The following is a 26180-nucleotide window of genomic DNA, read 5'->3' as shown; positions in this document are numbered from 1 at the left end:
TGTGAGAGTGGGTTCCTCACAGGAATTGCCAGGTGATTTGTTGATTAATAGTCCCAATTGTCGCCATATGAGAAATTCAAAGGATAAAGTTCTTAATGGAAAAGGTTCCAAATTTATAGATCTGTGCAATAGCCTAGATTTAATAATTTTAAATGGGCGATTTCAGGGTGATCTTCAAGGAGATTATACCTTTATTGGAAGTATGGGTTGCTCAGTCAACGATCTGTGTTGTGTCCCCCTGGATTTTATCTCCAATATATTTAATTTCGAAGTATTATCTCTTAATTTCTCAGACCACCTCCCAATAGTTTTATCTCTAACTTTGTCTATCACTGCTAATCATGACACCTTACCTTTACTACCTCAGTTGATCTGGCGCGAGAGAGATGCGGAAATTTTTAAAAAAACGTTGGAAACTAATGTAAATAGTATTTCTTCTTTTCCTAGTTGTAATAATGAATTTTTAACTGTTCTAGTGGATCTAATTAAATGTTCTTATCCTCATATCCCAGGTTGCTCTGATTTCATTAGATCAGTTCGTAAGATGAGTTGGTTTGATGGTAATTGTTTTCGAGCCAGAAAAAAATCCTTTGCTCTTTTAAATTTATTTCGTAACTCTAATTCTGATTTAGTTAGAAAAGCGTATCTGGCTGCTAATTATTCATATAAATTAATCTGTTTAGAAAAGAAAAAAGAATTTTTTAAGTCGCTTACTGAACAGTTTAAATCAGCTAAATGCTCAACAGATTTTTGGAATCTTGTCTCTCACTTTAAACGGAAATCGTTTATTTGTAGTTCTAAAATTTCTGTCACTGAATTAGTTACCCATTTCAAAAGTTTACTTAATCCACCGCCTCCCTCCTCTACTGTATTATATGCCCAACCCTTGATTCATTCTTATGCTCTTGATTCCCCTTTCTCTCTCCAGGAATTAAATGCTGTTATTCAGAACTTAAAAAATAACAAGGCACCCGGTTTCGATCGTGTTACCTATGAGTTTTTCAAAAATTCCCCGGAGGTTTTTCACTCCCAAATGTTATCACTCTTCAATAGAATTTATGATTTTGAAGCTACCCCACCTTCTTTTGGTAGATCGATTATTTTCCCACTCTTCAAGCAGGGTAATGTGAATGAAATAAGTAACTATAGAGGAATCTCTTGCTTAGATGCAGTTGCTAAAATATTCACTGGACTTTTGCTTCGTCGTCTGGAATCGTTTGTTACAGACAACTCCCTTTTAAGTGAATTCCAGTCTGGTTTCAGACGTGGTTACTCCGCGATTGACAACTTGTTTGTTATAACCAATATAATTAAGCTTAAATTTATGCGACCAGGGAATAAGTTGTATTGCTTTTTTGTAGACCTAAAAGCAGCCTTCGATTCTGTAGATCACAATTCACTATTTTTGAAGCTCTTTAATCTTGGGGTTTCGTCCAAATTTATTAATACTTTGAAAAGTTTATATGCCCAGGCGTCTTCTGCTGTTAGGTGCAAAGATGGCATTTCTGACTTTTTCAAAGTCACTAGTGGGGTTCGTCAGGGCTGCCTGCTCAGTCCGTTATTATTCTCGCTTTTCCTGGACGATTTACCTCTGGCCCTTGAAGGTGGTGTTCGTATAGGTGGAGTTGTATTCAAGATATTAATGTATGCCGACGATGTGGTGCTTTTAGCGGATAACCCTACTACTCTCAAAAGAAATATTAAAATTTTAGAATCTTATTGTGATCTCTGGAATTTATCCTTGAATTTAACAAAATCTAAAATTATGGTATTTCGGAAGGGAGGTAGACTTGCTTCTTCTGAACGTTGGCTTTACAAGGGTTCACCCGTGGAAGTTGTTAACCAGTATAAATACCTGGGTGTTTTGCTGTCTACCCGATTGTCTATGACTTCACACTTGAAAGATAGAATCTCTTCGGCCAAATTCGGGCTCAACAGGTTTTGGTCCGATTTCATTGCAAATAATTCAGTCCCGCCTTCGGCTAAATATACTTTTTTTAATGCTGTTTCTCGTACCGTGGTTTGTTATGCATGTCAGGTTTGGGGCTTTCAAAGGTATGAAGAATTAGAAAAGTTTCAAAGATTTTTTATTAAAAAAGTTTTCAGATTGCCTTCAGTGACCCCTCCTAATTATATGCTTCCTATTGAAACGTCCACAACTCTTATTAAGGTTTTTACTTTTTCTTTACATTTTAGCTACTGTCTAAGAGTTCTTAACTTGCCCGATTATCGCCTTCCCAAAATATTGGCTTTGGAGATTATTAAAAATAAAATTTCTTGGTTTAAGCACTGGTCTTCTTTAGCTCAGCGCTACTCTTGTGCATTTGATTCATCCATTGCAAATATGTCTAATTGGCGGACGCAACTAACGGCCATCGTACAAAGAATAGGGGTTCACCATCTTGAGGAGTGTGTGGGGTTGGCTCGTTGCTCTACGAGGTTTTTATTGTATAAAGAGTTGGATTATTCTGTCAAGCCTTGTAGCTTGGTGTCCAACTCAATGAAACTAACGCTTAGTCAACTTGGTTGGCTATTCAGACTTCGTGGTGAGCTACTCTATTTAAATTATACCCCTTGGGTTGAGAGAAGTAACTCCTTGTGCTCTCTGTGTAACTCTCGAGCGAGGGAGGATGTCTGTCATTTTTTGGCAGACTGCTCCATTCTCTCGGAGATACGTAGGCTTTATGTTGGTTGTGGCAAATTATCTAGATCGGAGTTAATATTGATGCTCAATGGCGAAAACTGCATTGGGATTATTAATTTTGCGAGACACGCCTGGCAATATAGATACAATTTGATCATGGAATTTAATTTTGATTAAGCTTTCTTTGTATTACACTATACAGGTTCTTTTTGCTTTAACTAAGTGTACTTAGTTTAGTAGTTCATATATTTAGTATATTATTGTTATTATTATTATTTTTTTTTTTTTATTATATTTAGTTTATTTTTTTATTATTATTATTTTTTTTTTCTTTTTTATTATTTATTTTATTTTTTTTATATTTAGTTTATTTCATGTATTTTTACTTAAAAAGAAAAAGAAGAAGAAAAAAATAGAAAATAAGAATTTATTTTAAGAGAATAACTTTCTTTTCTTTTTTCTGCTTATTATTACTATTTTATTTGTATTATTATTTATTTGTTTTTTTTTTCCTCATCTTTTGTATTCTCATTTTAGCAGTTTTTGTTTTTAATTACTTAGTCAATTTATAAAGCAATTTGTAATTGTTATTTTATATATGTATATCAACCTCCGGCAGACGGTTTTCCATTGCCGTAGAATACTTTTCTTTTCATTTTTTATGTTTGTATTAGAATTTCTTTTCAAATAAAGTATTATTATTATTATATTATTATTATACCATAAGATTACATAATTAATACATTTTGAAAGTTCTTAATCTCCCTGATCATTAGACTGCCTAAAATGATAGCTGACAAAAATTGTCAATAAGAAAATTTTATGGTTTGAAGATTGGTCAAAAATTATGTTCACAACTACAGTTGCCACAATATGAAGTAGATTACCTAGTTAGCGGGAAATGTAATTTGTAAACAACTTTATTAGGGAATTGCAGCTAAGAGAAAGAGCACACTTAGAATCAAGAGCGAGGAAGGGGCAGTTTCACAGGATTTATCCCAGACTGCAATACAGTGTGGATTATATTCATAATAGATCTTACTCTGATTCAAAAACTTATTATGCAGGTCAGATTCAGAATCATTCTATCTAAATTATAAACCTCCACACTCCAGATGCTTGTCAATTGTGTGTACCCTTTGCAATTTTAAAAAAAAAACTGAAGATATTTTGCACTTTGTCGGAATATGGCCTATACTAGCCTCCCTTACAGGCGGCAATATTTAAAAAAAAAAAAAAAAAAAATGTGCTCTCAGTAGATGAAATTTGCAAATATCTTGATGGCAAGGACTGGTCTTTGCTCTGTAAATATCTAAAGGATGCCCTACATTATAGGAAACTGTTGTTGGAAGGGTTTATTTAATTAACTTCCGTGTTCACCTCCTAAAGGTATAAATTTGTTAATTTTCCCCCTTTGTTAATTTTTTTATTAATTATAAAAGTAAAAAGTTGTTTGTAATTATACATAAATTAGCAACTCGGCAGACGGATTCTGTCCATGCTGATAAGTGCTACTGCTTTATGTTTATCTTTCTATATAATATACTTTATATACTAATAAATGCACTATTATTATTGTTATTAAAAGTAAAGTAATCGCCTATTTTTTCAGGCGGGCTTAACGTCCAACTACCAATTAGGTGTCGTGGACGGAGGCGACTAGCAAACGTACTTTACTATTTCTCATTTAACCATTAAATAAAATCCAAAGCCAAGACCGGGAATCGAACTCAGTACCACAATGCATATTAGCTTTGCAGGTCTCACCTCTTAACCAGCTCGGCTACAGTGGCGCCTTTACTATTATATGGAATTAAATTATTACTAAAGTAATGGACTTTTTGTTCAGGCATTATTTACGTCCAACTTCCAATTAGATGTCGGGAACTGATGCGAATAGCGTACTTAACTTTAATTTTAAATTTCGTTTTATTAAAAAATGAAATCCAAGACTAGGAAAATAAAATGGAACCCAGTATCACAAATACACCATATCTTTTAGACCATCTTTAAGTGCTGTTAGTATGGTGCCTAAATATATTTTTAGGGTAAATCGTATATCTCACCATCTTAGGTATAAATCACCTGATCATAATTCTTTTTTTTGGGACTTTTTACTTTCTTTTACTGTTGAAATAGAAATTTGACGACATGCCAAATGTATAAAATTGAGAATTGGAAATATAGTAAATGGTGTGATTGTTTGCACTGTTATTTTTTTTGGAATTAGGAAGTAGTGTTGAGATTTCGTAACTTTTTTTTTTTATTCATGGCCGATTTTTTTAGCGCTTAATCCCCAATCTGAAGATAAGAACTATGAGAGCTACAAAGGTCCACCTAATACAGTAGGCTGTGTGAAAGTAAGTGGACTAAAGTGGCCGATAACATATTGAGATGTTGGAAACGTGAAATGATTCTGATATAAAAATTATCAATGACAAATGAAAAGGTGCCAAAGAGCCGAAGAAAACTACGAATGAGTTGGATGGATGATATGAAGATCGGCATTTGAAGATGGAGAAGAAGAAGAAGCAAGTGATTGTAAAGAATGGTAGAAAGATAGATGAAAAGGACCTAAGATGAACTGAAGAAGATAGCCTCGGGATTATATCAATTTCTTCCTAGAAAAATTAATTTAAAGTGTCTTTAATTTGATATAAAATATATTACGCAGAGAGAGGAGGAGGAATGCGGATATAAGAAAAATAGTGGAGAAGCACAGCACAGTGACGGAAGAAATTGAAAAAAGGAAACTCATATGGTTCGGCCACGTGTTGAGGATGCCAGAAGGTAGAATGCCGAAGACTGTGATGCGATGTAGCCCGCCAGGTACGCGAAAAAGAGGCAGGCCTAGGAACAGGTGGCAAAATGGCATCGAAGAGCTAATGGCTGGATGAGAGCTGTGCGAGCAAGACGCGATGGATAGAGTGCGCTGGAGAAATGGTATATATTGAGTAGGGTATTATAATTCCTGCAGTGCACTACGTTATCGGTATATAGAGGGTCGTTTGAAAAGTCCGTGCAAAAATAAAAACTACTTAATTTTTTGGAGTAAACCTTTTTTATTTTTCAACATAGTCTCCTTTTAGGCTTATACACTTCGTCCAACGCTGCTCTAGTTTGTTGATCCCTTCCGAATAATAGGATTTGTCCAAGTCTGAAAAATAGCCATTCGTTTCTGCAATCACCTCCTCGTTTGAATAAAATCTTTTTCCCGCCAGCCATTTCTTCATATTGGGGAACAAATAGTAGTCCGAGGGAGCCAAGTCTGGCGAATAGGGGGAATGTGAAACGAGTTGGAACCCTATTTCCATTAATTTTGCGACCACAACTGCTGAGGTGTGAGCTGGTGCGTTGTCGTTATGGAAAAGGACTTTTTTGTGGGCCAATCTTGGGCGTTTTTCTTGCAGCTCGGTTTTCAAACGGTCCAATAACGATGAATAATATGCACCTGTAATAGTTTTACCCTTTTCCAGATAGTCGATGAGGATTATTCCTTGCGAATCCCAAAAGACAGTCGCCATAATCTTTCCGGCCGAAGGAACGGTCTTCGCCTTTTTTGGCGCAGATTCCCCCTTGGTAACCCATTGTTTACGAGTAGATTGTTCTTTGGTCTCAGGAGTGTAGTGATGTATCCATGTTTCATCCACAGTGACGAAACGACGCTTAAAGTCCTGCGGATTCTTCTGGAACAGCTTCAAACCGTCCTTGCAACACTTCACACGATTTCGTTTTTGGTCAAGCGTGAGCAATCGCTGCACCCATCTTGCGGATAGCTTTGTCATGTCCAAATGTTGATGCAAAATATTATGTACCCGTTCATTCGAGATGACCACAGCACTAGCAATCTCACGCACATTCACTCTTCTGTCATCCATCACCATATCATGGATTTTATCAATGATTTCTGGAGTAGTAACCTCAACAGGGCGTCCAGAACGTTCAGCGTCACTTGTGCCCATATGGCCACTCCGAAAATTTTGAAACCACTTATAAACTGTTCTAATCGAAGGTGCACAGTCACCGTAATGTTTATCAAGCTTCTCTTTAGTCTCCTGAGGCGTTTTGCCTTTCATAAAGTAGTGTTTAATCAACACACAAAATTCTTTTTCGTCCATTTTTTGAAAATCACTCGACTTCCTCGATTCAAACGAATGCCAAACACAAAGAAATAGACTGATCTGGCTGAAACTTGGTGTGTGTTCTTCCAAGAGATGCTGCTAACTAACCATAACCTCGATACGCGCCAGTGGTGCTATCTCTCTGACTTTGCACGGACTTTACAAACGACCCTCGTATGTGTGTGTAGTGTTTCCTTTAATGAAATTGGTCTGAGGAAACCTCAAGGTTGAGGAAAATCCTAAAAAAATATATTACTGATTAATATTATATGAGCAGGTTTTGAAAGGGCGTATATAAACGAAAAATTTCAAAAATGAAGAATCATTTGAAGTTTAAAGTTGTTATACCTTTTGCCAAAGATTTATTCGACAAATTGACTATTAATCTACAACTTTTATTTCAATTAGTTTTCCTGATTTTTTTTTTTTTTTTATAAAATATATCGAAAAACGTACCTTTATAATAAAATATTTTATTTGAAAAAAAATAAATAAATACATTTTCTTCAAACTAAACTAACATTCTGCGGCTTGGAAATTCCGTCTGCCGAAGGGTTAACGCAGAATAAAAAATACAAAATAAACACGACAGTAACAAAAAATTTATATATACTGCAGTTATAATAATTTTTGTTCACATAATTTTTTTATTTCACATAGTTGAAAGATTTGGTGTTTTTAAATCTAAACGTTGTATTGAACAGGAAAGAAATAAGAAATCTTAATAATAAAATAATATTTTAGTTGAGTTCGATGGAACTTCTTTCTGCTAAGCAATGAGTCATTTTATATTGCTACTAACGATTAGTAATAAATAACCAGACTTGAATGTATCTTGGCGTTTCTATTTAAGTATTGGTAAAACCTATTCCATGACAAGGACATCGATCTACTTTGTCATCTAATATAGAAGCACGCTATTTGAGGAACTACGTAATGTACATTTATTGCATTTATTGATTGATATCTCGGAGTAGTTCAGAGTAGATTTTACTATAAGAGGACTTGTGTTACCTTAAAGGTTTTAAAGATTTGTTTTCGATTTCTCAGTAATGGAGAACGGAAAATAGATTCAAAAAGCTGGCAAGTCTAAAATAAATTAAAATTCTCTCTACTTCCTGTTGATGTTGTTCTCAAAAATCTAATTAATAATTATTTCAATATTTAGAAATTTTTTCCAGTTTAACAAATATTAATAATTGATTTTCTAACACTTTCGTCAAGTGTTAAAACGGGCTTTCCTCAGAAAATGCAATAATTTGAAATCTGAGGATGCGTAGTACCTTCCCTTACGATGGATGAGTAGACTAGATTACTTTCGTTGGCATATTATAACCTGTGTTACTAAACCCAAGATGTAAAAGAGAGTAAGCAGATATTAAACATCTTTTTAATGACTAGTATGAAAACAAGGAACTGCGAATAGCGAATAGGAGAGTTTATCACTGCCTACTAAATACACTTGATTCACTTTACATGAATCTAGAAAAATCGATTAAAAGGTACTTGAAATAAATTAAAAATTACATTCATTACAATCGTTAATATTCATTTAATTGGCAATCTTGATATTTCTAATCCTGCTTTACATTTCCAGTTGCTTGCATCTGGTTTCTTACATGAGAATATTTTATGTGCAGTCAGGATGAAATTTATGTTTCATGTGTTTTTTTAAAACAATTATTGCCATGTTCTAGGTTACTTTATTTACGACCTTATTGATATGGCTGTGAACGATAGGAAATCCAAAACCTACGAACTTATAGTACATCACTTCATGGTAAGTTTTCTAAATGTATTAAATTTGTAATTTTTAAAGATTAATATTCGCATTAATAAAAGGCTGGCTCAAATCTTTGAGTGCCTTGGCAATAGACATTGCATCCACTGCATAAATGATGCCAATGGCCTCACTAATATATAAAAGTTATAATTAACATTGGCTTCTATGCTAGCAAGGTGTTTAAATTTGACATGAGATCACAGACTTCCTGTAGGGGTGGAAACAAAAAACAATAAAAAATAAAGTTACAGTTGAGCTTTGTACTGTTTTTTATTGAGCCTACAGCCTTTTTCACATTTTCTATAAAAGCAACCTCACATTCACATGAGTAGTTATGGAACAATCTTAGAGATTTGTTTGGTAACTGTAAGTGAACATACCATTCAATAATGGCGTACATCTTTTTTGCTCTTCTATACAGGTGCCCACGCCAGTATATGATTTAAAATTTATTAAAAGCTTCTCTAGAAGTTGACAATTTTAAAGTCTAGTCTTTGGTAAATTCTTCTAAGTTAGGTAGGAACTAGTCCTCTTCCAAGCAACGTTCTCGAATACAAGTACAAAAATATTGATCCTAGCTGGAAATTAATTAGAGAAAATAAATCGATTATGTTAGTCCAAAAGAATAAAAAATAAAATACAGGTCATGGGTTAAATTCCATTAGAAGTTGTAATTAAAACTCAGCTGTATATGGACAAACTTAGCTGGCGAGATGTTGGTAAACATGGCAATTGATGTATTAAGAAGATGCAGAAAGTTTAAATCCGTATTTGTATTTCACTTTAGTAAAGAAGGAAACTAATAAGAAGTGCAAGTGCACCTCTGAAGTGCATAAGTACGAGTATAAAACATAAAACTAGGAGGACAAAAATCATAAAGGTTGATTAGTGAAGTTGTGGTTATGATGTAGTAAAGAACACTTTTGAGGCAATTCCAAGAAAAGAAGTAGGTCTGTCTTAGGCAGGAAACATATAATTTTCCATGCAATGGCCACTTTTTGCTTTAGTCCATTACTTTCTTCATTTAAGAAACCTATAATTACTTTTTAATCAGTTTAATTATTTGTTGTAGAAGATAAAAATTTAATATTTATTTATTGTGTACAGGTGATCAGTTGTTTCACTGTATCTATGACGCAACATCGCTATGCTGGTTATACATTGATGGCCCTGTTAGTCGAAGTAAACTCAGTGTTCTTACATGTTAGACAATTAATGATAATGGGGAAAATATCGAAGAATGCTGCAGTCTATAGAATCAATAATTCCTTTAATTTAGGTAATTTTATACTGAAAATTACTATTACTTACATCTTTCTGCAAAGTCACAATTCGATAATTATGATTTTTTATATTTTCAGGTACCTTTGTAGTGTTTCGAGTGTTGACACTTGGATGGATGACAAGATGGTTGTTACAACATAGGTCTGATCTAGCTACATCACATTTTTACATCGCTGGAATTTGTGAGTATATTTTTTTAATTTAAACAAAATATTTTACGCAAGAAATTTAACTAGACTGTATTAATCAAACCATGCTTGGTATTTGGTTTTTCATTTTAAAATTATTGAACAAGAAATTTTGTATATATGAGTAGGCCCCGACTATTTTGTTTGTTCGGAACGTTGAACTTTTGTTTTCTTTTAAAAAAGAAAATTGTGCTTTGCAATCCTGCCAACCATAGAACACGGCAAAAATCTAGTTTATTAACATTACAATATTATTTATTTAATTTGTTTAGTGCAAATTTTAAATGTGTTCGGTCGGTTTGTACGTTTTTTTTCTTTAATTGTTTAGATCAGTAGATTTATCTTCTTTTTTTTCTTAAGGATTTTCACAATCTTGAAAAAATTTTGTCACCTCATATATTTGTTTTCTTTCGTAATATTACAAAATATTTACATTTTAACGTCATCAATTATTAGTAATAAATGATTTTGTGAAAAGGTTTGGGAATGTGATAAGAATTATTCATAAGTTTTCAAAAAGAAGTTCTTTGGAATTATCCAAGGCTACAGTCAAAACATCTTATAGATATGACATTTTCTTGTTTTTTTTTGTGTTTGTAATATAGATAGGGTAGATGTAATAATCTTTTAAATATTGATTGAGGAAAAAGATTAAGGAATTATGATTGAAGGGATTTTTTTTATTCTACTCATTTCTACTTTCTCTTGCCTCTCTCAAGAGGATGTATCGTGATTATGCGAATTTCATATTTTAAGTTTTCTTCTTAATTACATGCTTTGTGGATCCTTTAGTAGGAGGAGATTGTTTTTACAAATTGGCTAAAGAGAAAGAGTAATTATACATATATGAATGTGTAAAACCGTCTGTATGTTAATGTGTGAGGTTCTAAAAAGTCTCAAAATCGAAAAAATCGTAGCTTTTAATTTTAGACTTAAAAGTGCTTAAATAGGAGCGAGCACCACAAGTACTCTTTTCGAAAAAATCAACTTTCCAAAAACTCCAATTTTGTAAATAATTTTTTTTTTTTTTTTTTTGGAGAGGTTTTGCTAATAACTTTATATTTATTTTCAAACTGTATATTAATTGCATACTTATTATATTAGTTCCTTGTTACATTAAAAAGTTAATTAATCATTTATAAGTATTTAAAAAATACTTAAAAAGTACTTAAAATTTAAGTATTTAAATAATTGTATTTAAATCAAAATTCTAACTGTCTTGTATAATTTTATATTTTACAGCTTTAGCAGTAATAATGGCGATGAATACAATACTGTTACAACGATTGCTGAATGCTGACTATAGACAATGCCAAAAACCACCAGTAAACGATGAGCACAATCTTAAGGCTAGATGAGCCAGTTACTATCAATAACGTGTACTCCGTACTCCCTAATATCGTGAATGTCTTCAGCCTTTTTTGCCCTCACCAACTTAATTTTTTTTACCTTCCGTTTAGTTTATCATTATTATTATATTATAATCGTATGTTGGTTCATGTGTACAGTCAAGACAATCCATTTTGCTTTATATATCAAAACAACAAAAACAAACGTTTGCATTTTAAGAACTATAAGACCAACTAAAAAGTACTAATACAAAAGTCATAGTTAAAATTAAATTATCAGGAAGTGGCCTAAGTATACTTGGCACTTAAGCGAAGGACGATATTGCGTTCACGTTTTATATACATTATATGTATAAATATTCTCTCTTTACCAGGGACCAAGCTTAGCTTTTGTCCCATTGGGAAACTGACCGAAATATTTTTTTTTTGGTTAATCGAATTATAAGCTTAAAGCTGCTGCTTTGACGTTAGTATTGATAGGCTGGCCACCAAAATTGAGTATGTGTGCATGTGAATTACCTTAGTAAATTAAGATGGTTGCTTCCTGATAATAACGTAGGTTTTACATTTTACTGTCGAATTTAAAAAACAAGAATTTTTAGTTATTGCGATATATTATAAATAAAAGTACGAATCTTAGTTTTTGTTTTTCAGAAATTGCTGTTTTATTTTTTTATGTTTTTGAAACTAGACTAAATACAATTTGACGCACAAAATAATGAGAATAGAACATTAAGTGATTAAACACTATCTTTTTCATGGCTACTCGTTAACGCAATAAGGTTCAATTTAATCTGTTGTATCCATAAGTTTTTTTTTTTTTTGTTAAAGACCACCGCATTTTAATTTTTTTTGTAACACCTTTAAAGATATTTTTTTGTACTATGCTAATAACCCAATAATGTAAATCCACTATTTAGAGTATTTCTCGTAAGATTAGCCAGACTTACAGAATGTTTAACAGATACATACTGATGCTAATTTAGACAATTAGCAATTAGACTGCTAATAAGAAATTGAAGCACCAAACTAGATAGTGGATTAAAGCTTAAAATTAGTACTGTTTTTTGATGTTTTTGCGATTTCATATATGTAAAGGGCCTTCTAATCTAAGAGCCACATTCCGCCCCTTATGACAAAGAACGAGAAGTGCGACACCCAGTTCGGCTCCAGGTTAAAGCAAACTCCAAACTGATAGAATTGTTCACGATAATTTACGCATTCCCCTTGGAAGTTGAGATAAAGTTTTATCCTCCTGACAACATTTCCTACTTTGCAGTTCTTAGCTAGTCTCATCATACAATTCTCCTGTGATTTCGAGGAAAATAATAGATAAAGAAAAAGAAGTTATTGATATCATATTTTTCCTGGATCAAGCATTGTAATTACTGAAGGAAAATGTTTCACCTACTTTATTGACAAGTGGTGAGGTAGGGGTTGTAATCTTAAAATGTTTGTGCTCTTAAATTATCGGTATTAGATGGTGACGAAGAAAAGTATTTACGAAGCGTGTTAATGCAGGTATTTCAGTGATTTTCCTTAGTTGAGGAAACAAGCTTAGAACTGTTTCTTAATATTCCAAACATCAAATCACGAATTTGTGTGCAAAGAAAAAGTCCTATTCATTTTCTTATTTCAAAGTAACAAACATAATAAGAGCTGGGATCAAGGAATAAAAAATTTTAATAATAAACATTCCAAGGACCCCAATATTCGGTAACCATTAGTTTAACCTAGATTTTATCTTCCTAGGAGCTTATCGCAGTCCAGTGTAACACGGTCCAGTTATCGAAAGAGTACTGAAAAAGACTTCTAGGCGCGATGACCTCAGTTGTTGACACACTTTAAATTTAAAAAAATTAAAGTTTCTATCTTTCACAGAAAGAAACCAAAGGAAAATCGTTAGCAGTGGTTCTCGCTATCCCCGGTGAAATAAGGACTAAGTTCTTCCAGTACGTCTTCCTGGTATGTTTTATTTTCAGGTTGATAACATCTTTAAGTTGAGACCTGAATTCCCATCAAAAATTTGGTATGTCTTCCCAATACTCTTTTCTTTTATGCTCTTCGATGACCTTCCAGGATTGCGTTTTCACCCACGTCTTTTGTTAAATAACAAAGCTATGTTACTTTTTGTTCATCCTTTTAACGTGGCCTTACCAATTTTCTTTTTCTCAATTCTTAATTTTATTTTCATAGTGTTCGATATGTTTTTTTAAATCGAAATACAGAAAGTTGTGTGCTTCGTTATCTGAGATCCAGGTATTTAGAAGTCATTTTCAGGCCGTAAAACATAATTTATTATTATTGGGAGTTTCCCTTTTTACATTTGTTAGAAAAAATATTTTCACTTCTACCTTTTTTAACCACAAGAGTATTAGGGGGGAATAAATTGAATGAGCACACATTCATCATTGTTGTCCTTCAAATATGCTCTAAGGAGGCCGGTCTTCAATCAGTGCGAATATAATCATTCCAACTCCTGTAATTATCACTTTAAAAAAAAAAATTCTCAACATTGCTCGAGTGCAATGTACAGATCAGTAGTGTCTAGAACTGAAACAATGTTGCTTATTCACAGATTTACGAAGAGTCCCTATATCATGCGAAAGAAAAGAAAGTCCATCTTGACGAGCTATTTTTAGTTTATAACAAAACAAAAATGAGTCATCCACAAAGAGCTAAGAGTTGTGAACTTTAATGATTGTTTAATATCTACATACAGTGCCAATTTGATTGAAGCGTCTTTTATCAAATAAATAATCAAAGCAGGGTTTAATTTTATTCATTAAGTTAATAATTTTGATTCGTACACTTTTAATTGAACTTTTCATTCAATTATAAGCAGAATGCAAATTATTAATCCTGATGTGGAGGTTTATCTAGAATAGTTACACTGAGTACTGGAGTCATGAAATGGTTAATCCCTAGCTTATTGTTTTATAATTTATTACATTTTTTGATGCCTACTCCATTTGGAGAGCAAAATGTCTAGTATTATTAGATAAGGGGAAAATTTATTTGGACTTAGTTTTATAAGTGATTAATGCATACGAACTGTGATAAGTATGGTTATTTATTTTCTTTTAGCATTAACCTCTTCGCACACTAAAATAAAGTTGTAAATAGCAAGTGGAGGAAGTAATAGTATCAGACTATAAGAAGGTACTAATTAGGTTGAAAAGCATGATTTAACAAACATTAAATAGAAATTCACTTTGCTCCCAAGCTTAGTAATTACTAGATTGCTATGTAAAGGCATAAAAATTATTTTCGGCCATAATAATGGATATTTAACCCAGAGACACTACTTAGTACGTTCTATCTAAAGTCGGAATTCAGGAAATAATTCGCGATAATTTCCTCTTCATAGTTCAGAAATCGAACTACCACAACTTTTTCTTGTATTGCATTTACTGGAACTGACATTTGATTGATATCAAACCATTGTCCACCTACCTCAGGATTTCGCCACTACATCGGCTTCTCATCATCACATGTCTCTCTCTCTCTCTCTCTCTTTTTCTAGAAGCACAAATTAATTGGATTTTGGGGGGGAATAGGAAGAATCCTGAGGGACTATTGGGACTCAAGTGGCATTATCCTTCATCATTTTACCTTTCCGACATTACGGAGATTACGACTTCTGGAGCGATTACACTCTACCGGTAATGTAGTGAGTGCACCAGTTGCATTTTATTTGTACAAATTCCGTAAATACTCCTCACAACAGTGACGGTTGTCCAACTATCTTGATGATTTGTCCTTATACTTAAGTTCGTATCACCACGACCCGAGTATGCTTGCTAATATAGCATATATGAGAGAATACTCCACAGATAAGGTCTTTCATTATTATCGCCTACTTTTTTTAGTTTCATTTCTTACGGAAACTATTACCTCCTCTTTCTTAAAAATCTTTCCAATTATTCTCTGTTCAAACAAAAATTACTAAACATAACATATATTCAAGGTTTAATGTAATTCTTATTGCATACTTGCTTCCAGAAAAGTTACAAGATTTACTTAAATTAATTAATTAATACAAATAATTAAACAGGGTCTATCCAGTGGTTGCAGTTATATCGTAATTTATTTTCTTGCGCAAATTGTTCTGAAAATAGAAGAAACACTGTATCAGTGTTCATCTTCCATGATGTCTTCAAGTTTCTTGAGATTAAAACCAAAAAAACGCGGTCACAAAATTGTTCCATTATAATCCCGGCAAATTTATATATTTTAAAGTTTCTATTTTATTTATTTATCTTTTATACATAAAATTGTGTAAATAGAATCGGTCTTCTTCAATGAAAATTTTGTTTAAAGGATGGTTTGTTGTCAAGGAAATCATTTTTCAAAAGTTTTTTGTTTTTATAGAAGTAAAATTCCTTTTTTCGTTTATTTGTTTTACTTCTTGTGTAGATAATATTTATCGCATAATTGCCCATTGTATATTGTAAATAATAAAATATTTTATTTCGTTGAATTCTTTTAAAATTTACATTTTACGAAGATTTGACGAAAATGTTTTCTTTGCTTCCATATATATTTATTCAACTCCGTGCCAAAAATTTTTTGTTGTGTGCACTACACTGATGTTTATATTGTTCTTATTTTTGTATATTTCTTTTCTATATTATAATTTATTTAAGAAACAAAACTATTTCAAGAAAAATTTAAAATTCTGATTAGACCTTTGTGTGTTAAAAATAATAATTTTCTATTAATTTAATTTATCTAGTGTCAGCACAGTCTAGTCTTGTTGCAGAAAATTTGTTGTCTATGCATTTATTATTGTTTTTTCTAATTTTATTTTAACAGGTTGTACCATAAAATGCAATATCTAATGCAATAGATTGTTGCAACTACCGCATTCAATGTAAAAATCTAATTAATTGTACAAACAATATCAGCTTTCCATGCTTAGTTTAATTTTGACAACTGTAATATTTCATTCCACAAAATAAAATTATAGAAAGGACAATTAATATTTCCTGCTGTGTACAAAATGAATAAAGCTATTTGTAGCCTCATTATTATTATTTTCTGTTACTGCTTGTAGCGAGAAGTGTTATGATGCCAAATTTTCATTGCAGGGAATACGAACTTTGTAGCCTTCTTGATAGAAGAAAATGTGATAGTTTGCACCCAGGATTCCTCAAACACAAAGCGCAAGAAGCTCAACATTCTTTTTATCGATATGATTGATATTTTCGCTCTTAGACTTATTGTGCAAGCTTTCGATTAACTGCGATTGGAAAGGTATATATAGAACTTTAAAAAAAAATTGGCCAATATTTATTGAATTTTCTTGAAAATCCTGCAATGAATATAGAATAAGTTATGTACTCTTGCAACCGTAAATTTTTGAAATAACAGAGGCTTAATTTTTAAAAAAAGAAAAGCTAACATCCCTTTCTTGCTTTATCTATTTATTTACTAAATTACCATTTACAATAATTATCTTGATATTCAATAGACCTATAATCCAGTCCAATAAAAAGTAATATCTACATTTAATATTATATGACTTTTCACAATACTTGATTCTGATGACAATTTCATTGGCAACAAACATTATAAACAAAAATTATCACTAAAATTTAAAATACATAAAATACATAGCTCTTCTTAGCTTATTTTCTAGTTGAATACATTTTTTTTTCTACTTTAACAAATAATAACAATTATAATTACAGTTTTGACTATTTTATTAATTACATTTACAAGAGAATCTTTATTCCTCGGAAGAACTAGCTGCTTGATCTAAAATTATTTCAAAAGAAAATGGTTGGAATGTGTACCCAGTACCGGAATAAAATTTACTCTGAAATTCCACCCTGGAAAAGAAATAGTGGTTAAACTAATAACTTTACGAAGATCACATGGGGAAGGGGATGCCAGGAATTAAGGAGACAAAAAATTCAGAAAAAATAGTGATCAAAATCTCTTCTGTCATTAAATTCTTTTAAATAACTCCCGTGCCAGTATTCAAAAAATTAAAACTCAAAAACAATTACAAAATTTACTGTACAAAGCAAATTATAACCATATTAGTCCAGATATCGTTAATTTAATAAATATAATCTCAGAAGAAATTTGATACTTCACGGATGTTGGTAGTTATGATTTTATATTTTCATATAAAAAAGTAGATTTTGATGAAACGAAGAATCACCAGGATCTAAGAAAATATGTATATGAGCAATGTTTGTTTAGTATCGGTAGTTTTTTAAAATACAACTACTTAACAAATTTGGCGCATTTTTTGAGCCAAACGGAATCAAATTTCTTTAAGCGACTTAATTAGGGAAATTCAACCAAGAGAAGAATTGCCGTTGCAATAACTTTGACAATTAATTCTCAAGGAAACTATGCTTTGTTGAAGGCTTAATCTTAATTACACTCTGTAAATCCTTGGAAAGATGATCTTCTCGGCCTTACAAAGCACAGTCCCCTAAAGAATCAAATCAATTTCTTGCAGTAGTTTTATTTAAAGAATCATGTCGATCGCCATTTTATAGACCTACTGCTGTATCGGAGACCTCTTTAAAGGAATTTCCAACAATGCTATAAAAAATAGATTTAGTTGATTATTTTATTATAAAATAGCAATTGATTGCAATTGATCATTACAAACAATATGTTTATTTAATAAAAAACAGTGCCTGATTTAATCATAAGAAATCTTTAAAAAAAATAAGTGCCTAAGTTTCCTTCTCTACGATAACTTGGATTAAAACTCCCCTTAGCAAAGATTACGTCGCAGTTCACCATTATTTTAGTTAGTTAGTAGTGGATACATTTGCATACAGGAAATAAAATAGTATTATGTCTGCAGTAGAATGTTGAATAGCTACTTACCAATGAAGCCGAAGCGTGTGCAGAAAGGCAGATAACCCTTCCATAAGTACCAGAATGCCAATAGTAAGTACAGCCCAAAATGCAAACACTATCCATAAAGCAATACCTCCATACCAACCCTCAAATTTTAGCCCATTACTCAGAACCATATTCCATAACACTTCGGACAATTCTGAAAAAGATTAATAAATGGTTAAAAAACTATTTTAAAAAAACTTGATGCAAACTTTAATGTATTTAAATTAGGTAAATAGTGTTACTTACGCGCATGAGCTAGTGAAAGTGCCCACAAACGCAAATAAGAGGCGGTATGTGACACCGAACCAAGTACATACTCAATAGTATGTATACCTTGATGAATAAATATTTCAGTAAGGTCATGTTTCTCGTGTTGTTTACTATCAGCCTGTGCGTTACCTCCAGTCATGCCAGCGCCTTCTAAGTCACCATTCTCATTCCCAACATGATTATTGCTCAACTAAACCATTATTAAAAAAAAATAAAATAAGTTGTCTTAGACCAAAACCAATTTATTATGAAAATGAACTGAATTTTTACTAACGAGTTGATGTTCTTTTTTTTGCCCTTGCATTATTAGAATTGGCTTCGCCAAAAGCATCCATGGAACACACAATACAGCACATATGACTAGAACTTTCTGTAGAAATTGCTGAAGAAAAACAAAAACTGTCAGTTAAATGTTTTTGAAGCTGAATTCTTCATGATTACATCCTAAAAGTCACAGTATTTAAAACTAACATCATTGCGCTAATCCCAAACCGGTGAAAAAAAAATTGTAACATGCGTGCTAACACTGATAAAATCTACTAAATAAAACTTAATTTCGCCTAACACCGTATTAAGGGGAATAATTTAGAACTAAAAATTATAATACTAAATCATAAGATTAGGACAACCATACCTGTCCTCCATACATGTTCAAAGAACAGCCTTCAAATGCTTCGCTCTTTTTAAATAACACCATATTAATGAAAGTAATCAAAATTGAAGGTGCACAATATGGTTTTGTTGTAATATCCACTAAAATATTAATTTTCACATTATTAAATATAGGCCACTATAAAACTTGTCCTATCTTAAACTTATAAATCTGACTTACGGCTCTTAGGACTGTAAATGATCCATTTCATAAACATGAGCATTACCATGTACAAAAATAGAAAGACCAGAAATATTACTTGAGGTATGAATTCACAGTAAACCGACATTTGATTTTTAAAGTACCTATAAAAAATTATAGATTAAAAAAAAAAACAAATGGATGCTGCCTGAAATAGAATAAAGATCAAAAAATTAAACTTACCTATAATTTTTTAAACTTAAGGAAACTCCAAATAACATTTGAAGTACTCCAAAGATAATGGAAATTTTCATTTTAAAAGCATTTAAAAACACTATTTTATTTTCAGCCATCTGTGAAATGAATATGTAAATAAAATGGCTGTAATAGAAGAAAGTGTGCAAAAGTTGGGAGACAATTTTCAAAAGGGAAAATTAGAATAAGGTGATTTCCTGCCAAGAAGTATGTTTAATTTAGAAATAAAAAACGTGGAAGGGAAGGATTATAAACATATAGATGGGTATTTCCTTTGAATGCACAAAAAGTTTAGAAATAAAGTTACCTGCCAAACAGGATCAATTCCAAAAGGATAAGGAGTGCCGGTATAATCATCTGTTGCTGGATCTAACTGTAAAAATTGATTGGTATTCACTGTGCTTTCATTATAATTGATAACCCAATGAGAGGAAAATATCCTCAACGACTTAGAGAATATATCGTTATAAATAAATCCAGTGTAAACAGAAAACAATCCCATCAGAAGTATTATGTAACGTCCACCAAAAAAAATATTCCATATCTGAAAAAAAAATTAAGCATAATTCATTCCACAGAATAGTCATTAACTTAGCTGCCTTATGAAGAATAGAAAAAATGTTTTCTTTCAACTCCATAGGAAAAAATAAGGGATCAAACAATGATATACACTGTACACTTTTTAGTATCATCTAATAAAGCGAAATATTATCTTTTAGCTAATTTACTTCGTTGCTAGATTTTTTCGCTGCTAAAGGTTTTTCCTGAAGTACCATCCAAGCTCCAAATGCAGTCATTAAGGCTCCATGGCCCATATCGCCGAACATAACAGCAAACAGAAAAGGGAATGAGATTATAGTGTATGGAGCTGGAAAAAAAAAAAAAAGACATTAGAGCACAGAGAATATGAGAATAATCAAGTTTCAGATAGCAACAAAAATGAATAAATATCGCCACTTTTGCCATGCAAAGATTTCTAAAGCAAAATGAATGAAACTGCCAATCAAATCTTATGGATTAAGATTACTTCTTTCGCCAGTCCTAAGTTCTCATCGGAATAGCAGGTTAGTTAAGTTCGTAGGTTATAAAAAGTCTGTGTTGTGTTTACGTCACTAGAAAATTACATTTTTAACTACTATACCCCACTGTCTGATTTATGGAATTAATGTATCCCACCAACCAATGAATCTATTTCTTACTTTTCATCTAATACTTATATAATCTAGAATTTATATTATATCACATTAAAAAAATTTTTGGCTCTGCTATATTTTCCCTGGGCTTATAAATTAGGGCAAAATGCTTTTTTCAAATTTTTGAATCACTTTACTGAATACAAGAATTCTGGCCGAATAAGTCTCATTTTCTTTTAACTTCAAGGTTCTAACACTCAAATTTTATACAAACCACAATATTTATAATTCATTCTTACAAACATTAAAGTTTGTAAAACATTACCCTGAAAAGTAACTGGTAATCTACCATACAACTTATTTATGTAATTTATACACGAAGTTAGCAGAAAAATTGTAAAAGCTATTTTCGAGAAAATGTAAAAGAAAAAGTGAATAATCCATTAAGTAAACGCCTATTTCAGATTGAGGATTTCACCATGATTGCAGATTAAAGATAAAGATGTTCATTTTTAACAATTATACCCGTATATATTGTAATATAAACATAATTTGACTCACCAGGGTTAATTTCTCGATAATTTGCAACACCGTAAGCGTCAATCAATGCTTGGAAGCCACTAGTAAATTTATTAGTTCTATTATAGGTAGGAGGGTCTTCAAATGTATCCATCCGATTTAAGATAGGTGGTACGGAACTACCACTGCGTTCCTGCAAACAAAGTAATTATTTTATAATTGCTTTATAAAATAATCAAGTTTTTTTGAATACAACTTAATACAAATAAATATTCTTACCGTTCCACGGCGTAGTGCTAATTGAATAGCTTCAATATCAAGAATCGGTACCCAACATTCAGCAATAAGACATTTCTGAGTAACGTCCAAATTAAACAAATTTAATGTATGATATATTGCCTTGATTTTGCGTACTTTGACAAACCAATTCTTTATATTTTTTGCAGCAGCAACTAGCACTCTGTGACGATGATCTTGAGTTTGGCCAAGAACCTGTATTTTTTTAAAAAAGTTGTAACGAAATAAAATTTAATGAATAAAATAATATTTAATTATTTTCATTAAATAGTTACAGGAAAACTCTTTTAATTGCCAACGTTCTTAAGTGATACAAGGATAAGGTTATTTATATATGAATAAAGCAAATTTGTATAAGGAAAAATGAATATGCAGTTGTTCATTAGAATAAGAATTAAGGCCACTTTTTCTTAGTCCGATTCGTTTTTGGTAGGAAGCTGTTCTAAAACCGTCTCTAGGAATATTAGAGCATCCCAGCCGAACTAAAGTCAGCTAAATGAATTATGGATACTTAATAGCTTATCTCCTTAACAAAAACTTACAGTTTAAAATGTTAAGTATAAGGGTTGATTAAACGCCAAAAGGTACACAAATCAGCAAGTACCCAACTTCATTAATTCATTAATATTTACGTAATTTTACTGCATTAATATTCATTAATATTTTTTAGAATTTATTAGATGTCACAGACCCTTATGCTGGCCATTTTCGTCTACAAAATATATGTTCAAGTAGCACTGTAGATTGACTGTAATATCTAGTTATTTATAATAATCAAACTGTTAATTACAGGTTAAAAAGAAAAACGTTATAAAAAATTAAAAATAACTGTGAGTTATTTGTGCTCACGAATATTTCGGTAAGACGAATTCAAGACAGTAGCCGACTCTAACTTTGTATTTTTCTACTTTAACATGCATGTACGTATATATGATTTATCAGAATTATAAGAAAAAAATATTATAAATGAAGTGGCCAGCATAAGGGTCTGTGACATCTAATAAATTCTAAAAAATATTAATGAATATTAATGCAGTAAAATTACGTAAATATTAATGAATTAATGAAGTTGGGTACTTGCTGATTTGTGTACCTTTTGGCGTTTAATCAACCCTTATACTTAACATTTTAAACTGTAAGTTTTTGTTAAGGAGATTTTTGTACCTTTTGGATAGATTTTCTTTTTGTCCATTTTGCAAAGTTACATATCTGCTTTACAGATTTTTTTAAATTTGGAATAAGCAATTCTATCATTATAACCTGATAAGGTGTTAAGTCGGAACCGTAACTACCACTGGAGAGATCTTTTTAAAGAATGATTATAGTTGCGGTCCCCCAAACCATGCTCAATAACAATTTTTTTTTGAAAAAGCATTTTGAATAACATAGGAAGGAATTTGTACGTAAATAGCAAAATTAAACTGCGTTTTCAGTACTTCCTTTTAAGAGAAGTAAGAAAAATAAACTGCGATTGCAGTACTTCTAGGCAAAGAGGCAAAGATTTTTTAATCGAACGACAATTCATTGATTTAAATCGGTTCACTCATTGATAATTTAAACGATTGCAGAATTTCCTCTTAGTAGGTGCAAGAGCTTGATGGCACTTCACAGCCAAGTAGAGGAGCTTTAACAACTTATTCGAGCTGAATTTTATCAAAATCGGACTAAGCGTTATGGAAATATTGGTAATAATAGTTTTAGAAAGGGCCTTACTTGGGTGGGGCAAACTCCCCTCCTTATGAGGCACAGCGTTCAGACTTTTAAAGTGCAAATCTGTACAAAATTTCGATTCGAATGACACTTCATTCATGACAATCGGTTCTCGTGTCGATAATTTGAAACGATTGCTATACTTTCCCTTAACAAGTGTAAGAGCTGATCGCCGCTTTAATGTTACGTAGAGGAGCCCTAACTCTATCATCCTACCAATTTTTTTCAAAATCGGGCCAAGATTTTCAGAGTAATTAGTAACAATAATTTTGGAGGGGGCCTTACATAAAGGGGGCTAACTCCTCTCCTATTCGATGTACAGCGTCGAGACCCCCAAAAGGCACATCTACATAAAATTCCGAATCGAATGACACCTCATTCATGAAAATCGGTTCACGCGTTTAGGCGCTACGTTGTTTACAAAAAAGGTAACAAGAACAAGAACAACAACAACAAGAACAAGAACATTTTTTGAAAAAGCCGTTTTTGCTCATTTTCGGCAACTTTTTTCTCGAAACCTATAAGATCTGGGTTGTTGCAAAAAAATTACAGTTATAAAGGAGGATTTGCCCTTTATTTTAAAGAAAATTTGGGAATTTTATCTTTGATAGAAAAAGAGAAAAAAATTGTCAAAGTTGGGTGTTTTTCAACGTTACGCTTTTTCGTGCAGTTTTTGATGATCAACCCTTATACAACTGTCCTACCGGACAGTTTTAATTATATTTTGAAATATTTAATTTGTTAATTGGTTAATATGGTTATTAACAAAATATTGTTTTCGTATTGATAAACGCAAGTAAACAGGATCTTTAAACCGCCTTAAAAGAGAGAGCATAAAATATACAACATTGAGAGAATGAACGCTGAAAATGAATGTTATCGCAAAAAAATTGCATAACCACGTAAAAGTTGCAGTTTTACATAAAATCCAATTAATTCCCAGGTTAATGTCATCCACTCGAAAAAGTTAAATTCCTCTCCTTTCAAAGCAAAAACTCGAGCATTTTAGATTTATTACAACTTTCTCAGAAATTAATTCCTAAGCGAAAATAATTCAAAAATCAAAGAGTGCTATGATACTAGATTTTATCCTTGGATAATCCAGCAATTTCACCCAATATCTGTCATTTGTCGGCTCTATTTAGAAATATGAAAGCTCTAACTAATCCTCGAATGAAATCTTAGGATCTAAAAATATTTGAAGACTACACGCATTCGACATTATAAAACAATTTATTAACGAAAGAAAAAAAAAACCTTCTTCGATCTTGGATGCAAGAAAAATTGTTGAGTAATTCATTCTTGCAGCATTAACTTACCATGAATAAAGATTCCTCTTTCATTTTAATGAATCTAAAGAATTAAGGAAGAAATATTGTAGTTTACTTCTTTGGGTGTAGCCACTAGCAACTAAGCTAGATCGTTCAAAAATCGTATGTTCAAACAACCTAACTACTATTTAAAATTGCAAAGTACGTGACAGATTAATTTGAAAATGAAATTGTAGACCAACAAATCCGCTTTTTTAAAATTAAATAAATGTGAGCACTGACGGTATTAAGATCTTCAATTCGTGTCATCACACCCATAGCCATTTCTCTTCTATCTGCTGGCGCTTCTGGGCATGGATACAAGGTGGCCCGGAAACCTTCGCAAATCTTCTTAACACGAGTCTTCAGCTGATCACCTTGAAAGAATATTATAAACACTGATTTGAAAACTTGATCTCCCTGTAAAAAGAAGAGGGAAAGAATTAGGTTTTCAATATATAATGATGGCAAAAATTAAAATCTAAATAGTAACTAAGTTAAAACTGACCGTAGACGGATCTTCCAATGGTTTTTCAATTTCGGCTTGCCTAAGGAAAACATTTCCCCTGCAGGCTCTCCACAGCATACGTTCAAAAGCTGGTATCCTTTCTCTGAGGATAACACCGGCTACGAACCTAAATTTAAATTACGAATGGTAAAAAATCTATAATATTCTTATACTTCTAACAGAATTGAGGAAAATAATAAGACAGCTAATCTAAATCATAGTATTTTCTAGTTTTTTAATTACGTGCACGAAAAACCATACAAGAAAAATGATTGCATTCAAAATTTATCATAAATTAACCACGGTCAGCCAACTCATTAACTAAAATTGAAATTCATTCATTTAAAATGTGATTTATGTAAAAAAAAAAAAACAAATAAGACGGTCCCAACAAGATCCCAGGATCATCAAACAAGACATCGCCCACAATTTTTAGATGTTCAATTCATATTCCAATTTGAAATTTACTTTTCAAGTAAAATTAACCTTCCCCGAGAACATTAAACAGAGGCAAAGCCCACAATAAGATGATCCCAATTCATCTTCTGATTCAGGGCAAACTTTCCAAGAGAAATGAAGTTTTGTTGTTTACGAAATAAATTTAGCCCAAAAATCTTGTTTGTCGAGTGTAATGTTTTTATTATGTTTAAGATATTTTATTAGATCCTAATGGGCGTTTGATTGAGGTGCAAATTTATTACACATTGTTAACTTAATTGCGAGCAACTTTTAAAGCAGAAAATTAATAATTTAGATTAAAGTGATTCAATAAATGTTTTCATAATTACTCTGAAATTTGCCTCTAACGAAATGAATACATATTCACTGTATTTTAGAAAACCTACTCTATTATATTTTATATTTACTAAAAAACTTTAAAATGCGCTAAAATTAACATTATAAAGTAAAAATTTTATATTGGCTCTCTTTATCTTTATTTTTTTACTTGATAATTGATTTAAAAGTATTAGAAATCTTATTTTCTTTGAATATGATGAGAGAAATATTAAGAGAATACACTACTGGCTGCCAAGATAAGCCTCGAATGCACTCTTGTAAAATGAATCTGACGTAAGAAGGTTATATTTAAGAAATCCAGTTAGAATATGGCCGATTAGATAATTGTCGCGCTAAACA

At 31.8% G+C, this 26180-nt stretch overlaps 2 protein-coding genes across 9 annotated transcripts in view; one reads left to right on the top strand and one right to left on the bottom strand.

Annotated features, from left to right (window-relative positions):
- The window catches only part of LOC141454800 (TLC domain-containing protein 2-like), a 31483-nt gene extending 11190 nt beyond the window's left edge, over positions 1–20293 (top strand). For 2 of the 4 annotated variants that reach the window (XM_074129426.1, XM_074129427.1), the window contains exons 4-7: positions 8463–8545; positions 9656–9827; positions 9910–10014; positions 16463–16614. In XM_074129426.1, the coding sequence (XP_073985527.1) occupies positions 8463–8545; positions 9656–9827; positions 9910–10014; positions 16463–16614 (512 nt within the window). Of the gene's footprint in view, positions 1–8462; positions 8546–9655; positions 9828–9909; positions 10015–11262; positions 16403–16462; positions 16629–19660 lie in introns of those variants that run through there. The other 2 variants (XM_074129424.1, XM_074129425.1) reach the window with 2 other exon arrangements.
- Positions 12139–26180, bottom strand: part of Vha100-1 (V-type ATPase subunit a family protein Vha100-1) — a 28304-nt gene continuing 14262 nt past the window's right edge. For all 5 annotated transcript variants that reach the window (XM_074129409.1, XM_074129408.1, XM_074129410.1 and 2 more), the window contains 13 exons: positions 25044–25170; positions 24779–24955; positions 21498–21710; positions 21261–21411; positions 20295–20434; positions 19874–20110; positions 19555–19664; positions 19351–19475; positions 19153–19271; positions 18793–18900; positions 18495–18708; positions 18231–18402; positions 12139–17206 (listed from right to left, as the gene is read on the bottom strand). In XM_074129409.1, coding sequence (XP_073985510.1) covers positions 17104–17206; positions 18231–18402; positions 18495–18708; positions 18793–18900; positions 19153–19271; positions 19351–19475; positions 19555–19664; positions 19874–20110; positions 20295–20434; positions 21261–21411; positions 21498–21710; positions 24779–24955; positions 25044–25170 — 1996 coding nt within the window. In that variant the 3' untranslated portion in view covers positions 12139–17103. The remainder of the gene's footprint in view (positions 17207–18230; positions 18403–18494; positions 18709–18792; positions 18901–19152; positions 19272–19350; positions 19476–19554; positions 19665–19873; positions 20111–20294; positions 20435–21260; positions 21412–21497; positions 21711–24778; positions 24956–25043; positions 25171–26180) is intronic.

This window comes from Rhodnius prolixus, unplaced genomic scaffold (genome assembly GCF_049639745.1).
Source record: "Rhodnius prolixus isolate KJV_2025 unplaced genomic scaffold, Rpr scaffold_9, whole genome shotgun sequence".
Lineage (NCBI taxonomy): Eukaryota > Metazoa > Arthropoda > Insecta > Hemiptera > Reduviidae > Rhodnius > Rhodnius prolixus.
This window is presented reverse-complemented; position numbering and strand designations above follow the sequence as displayed.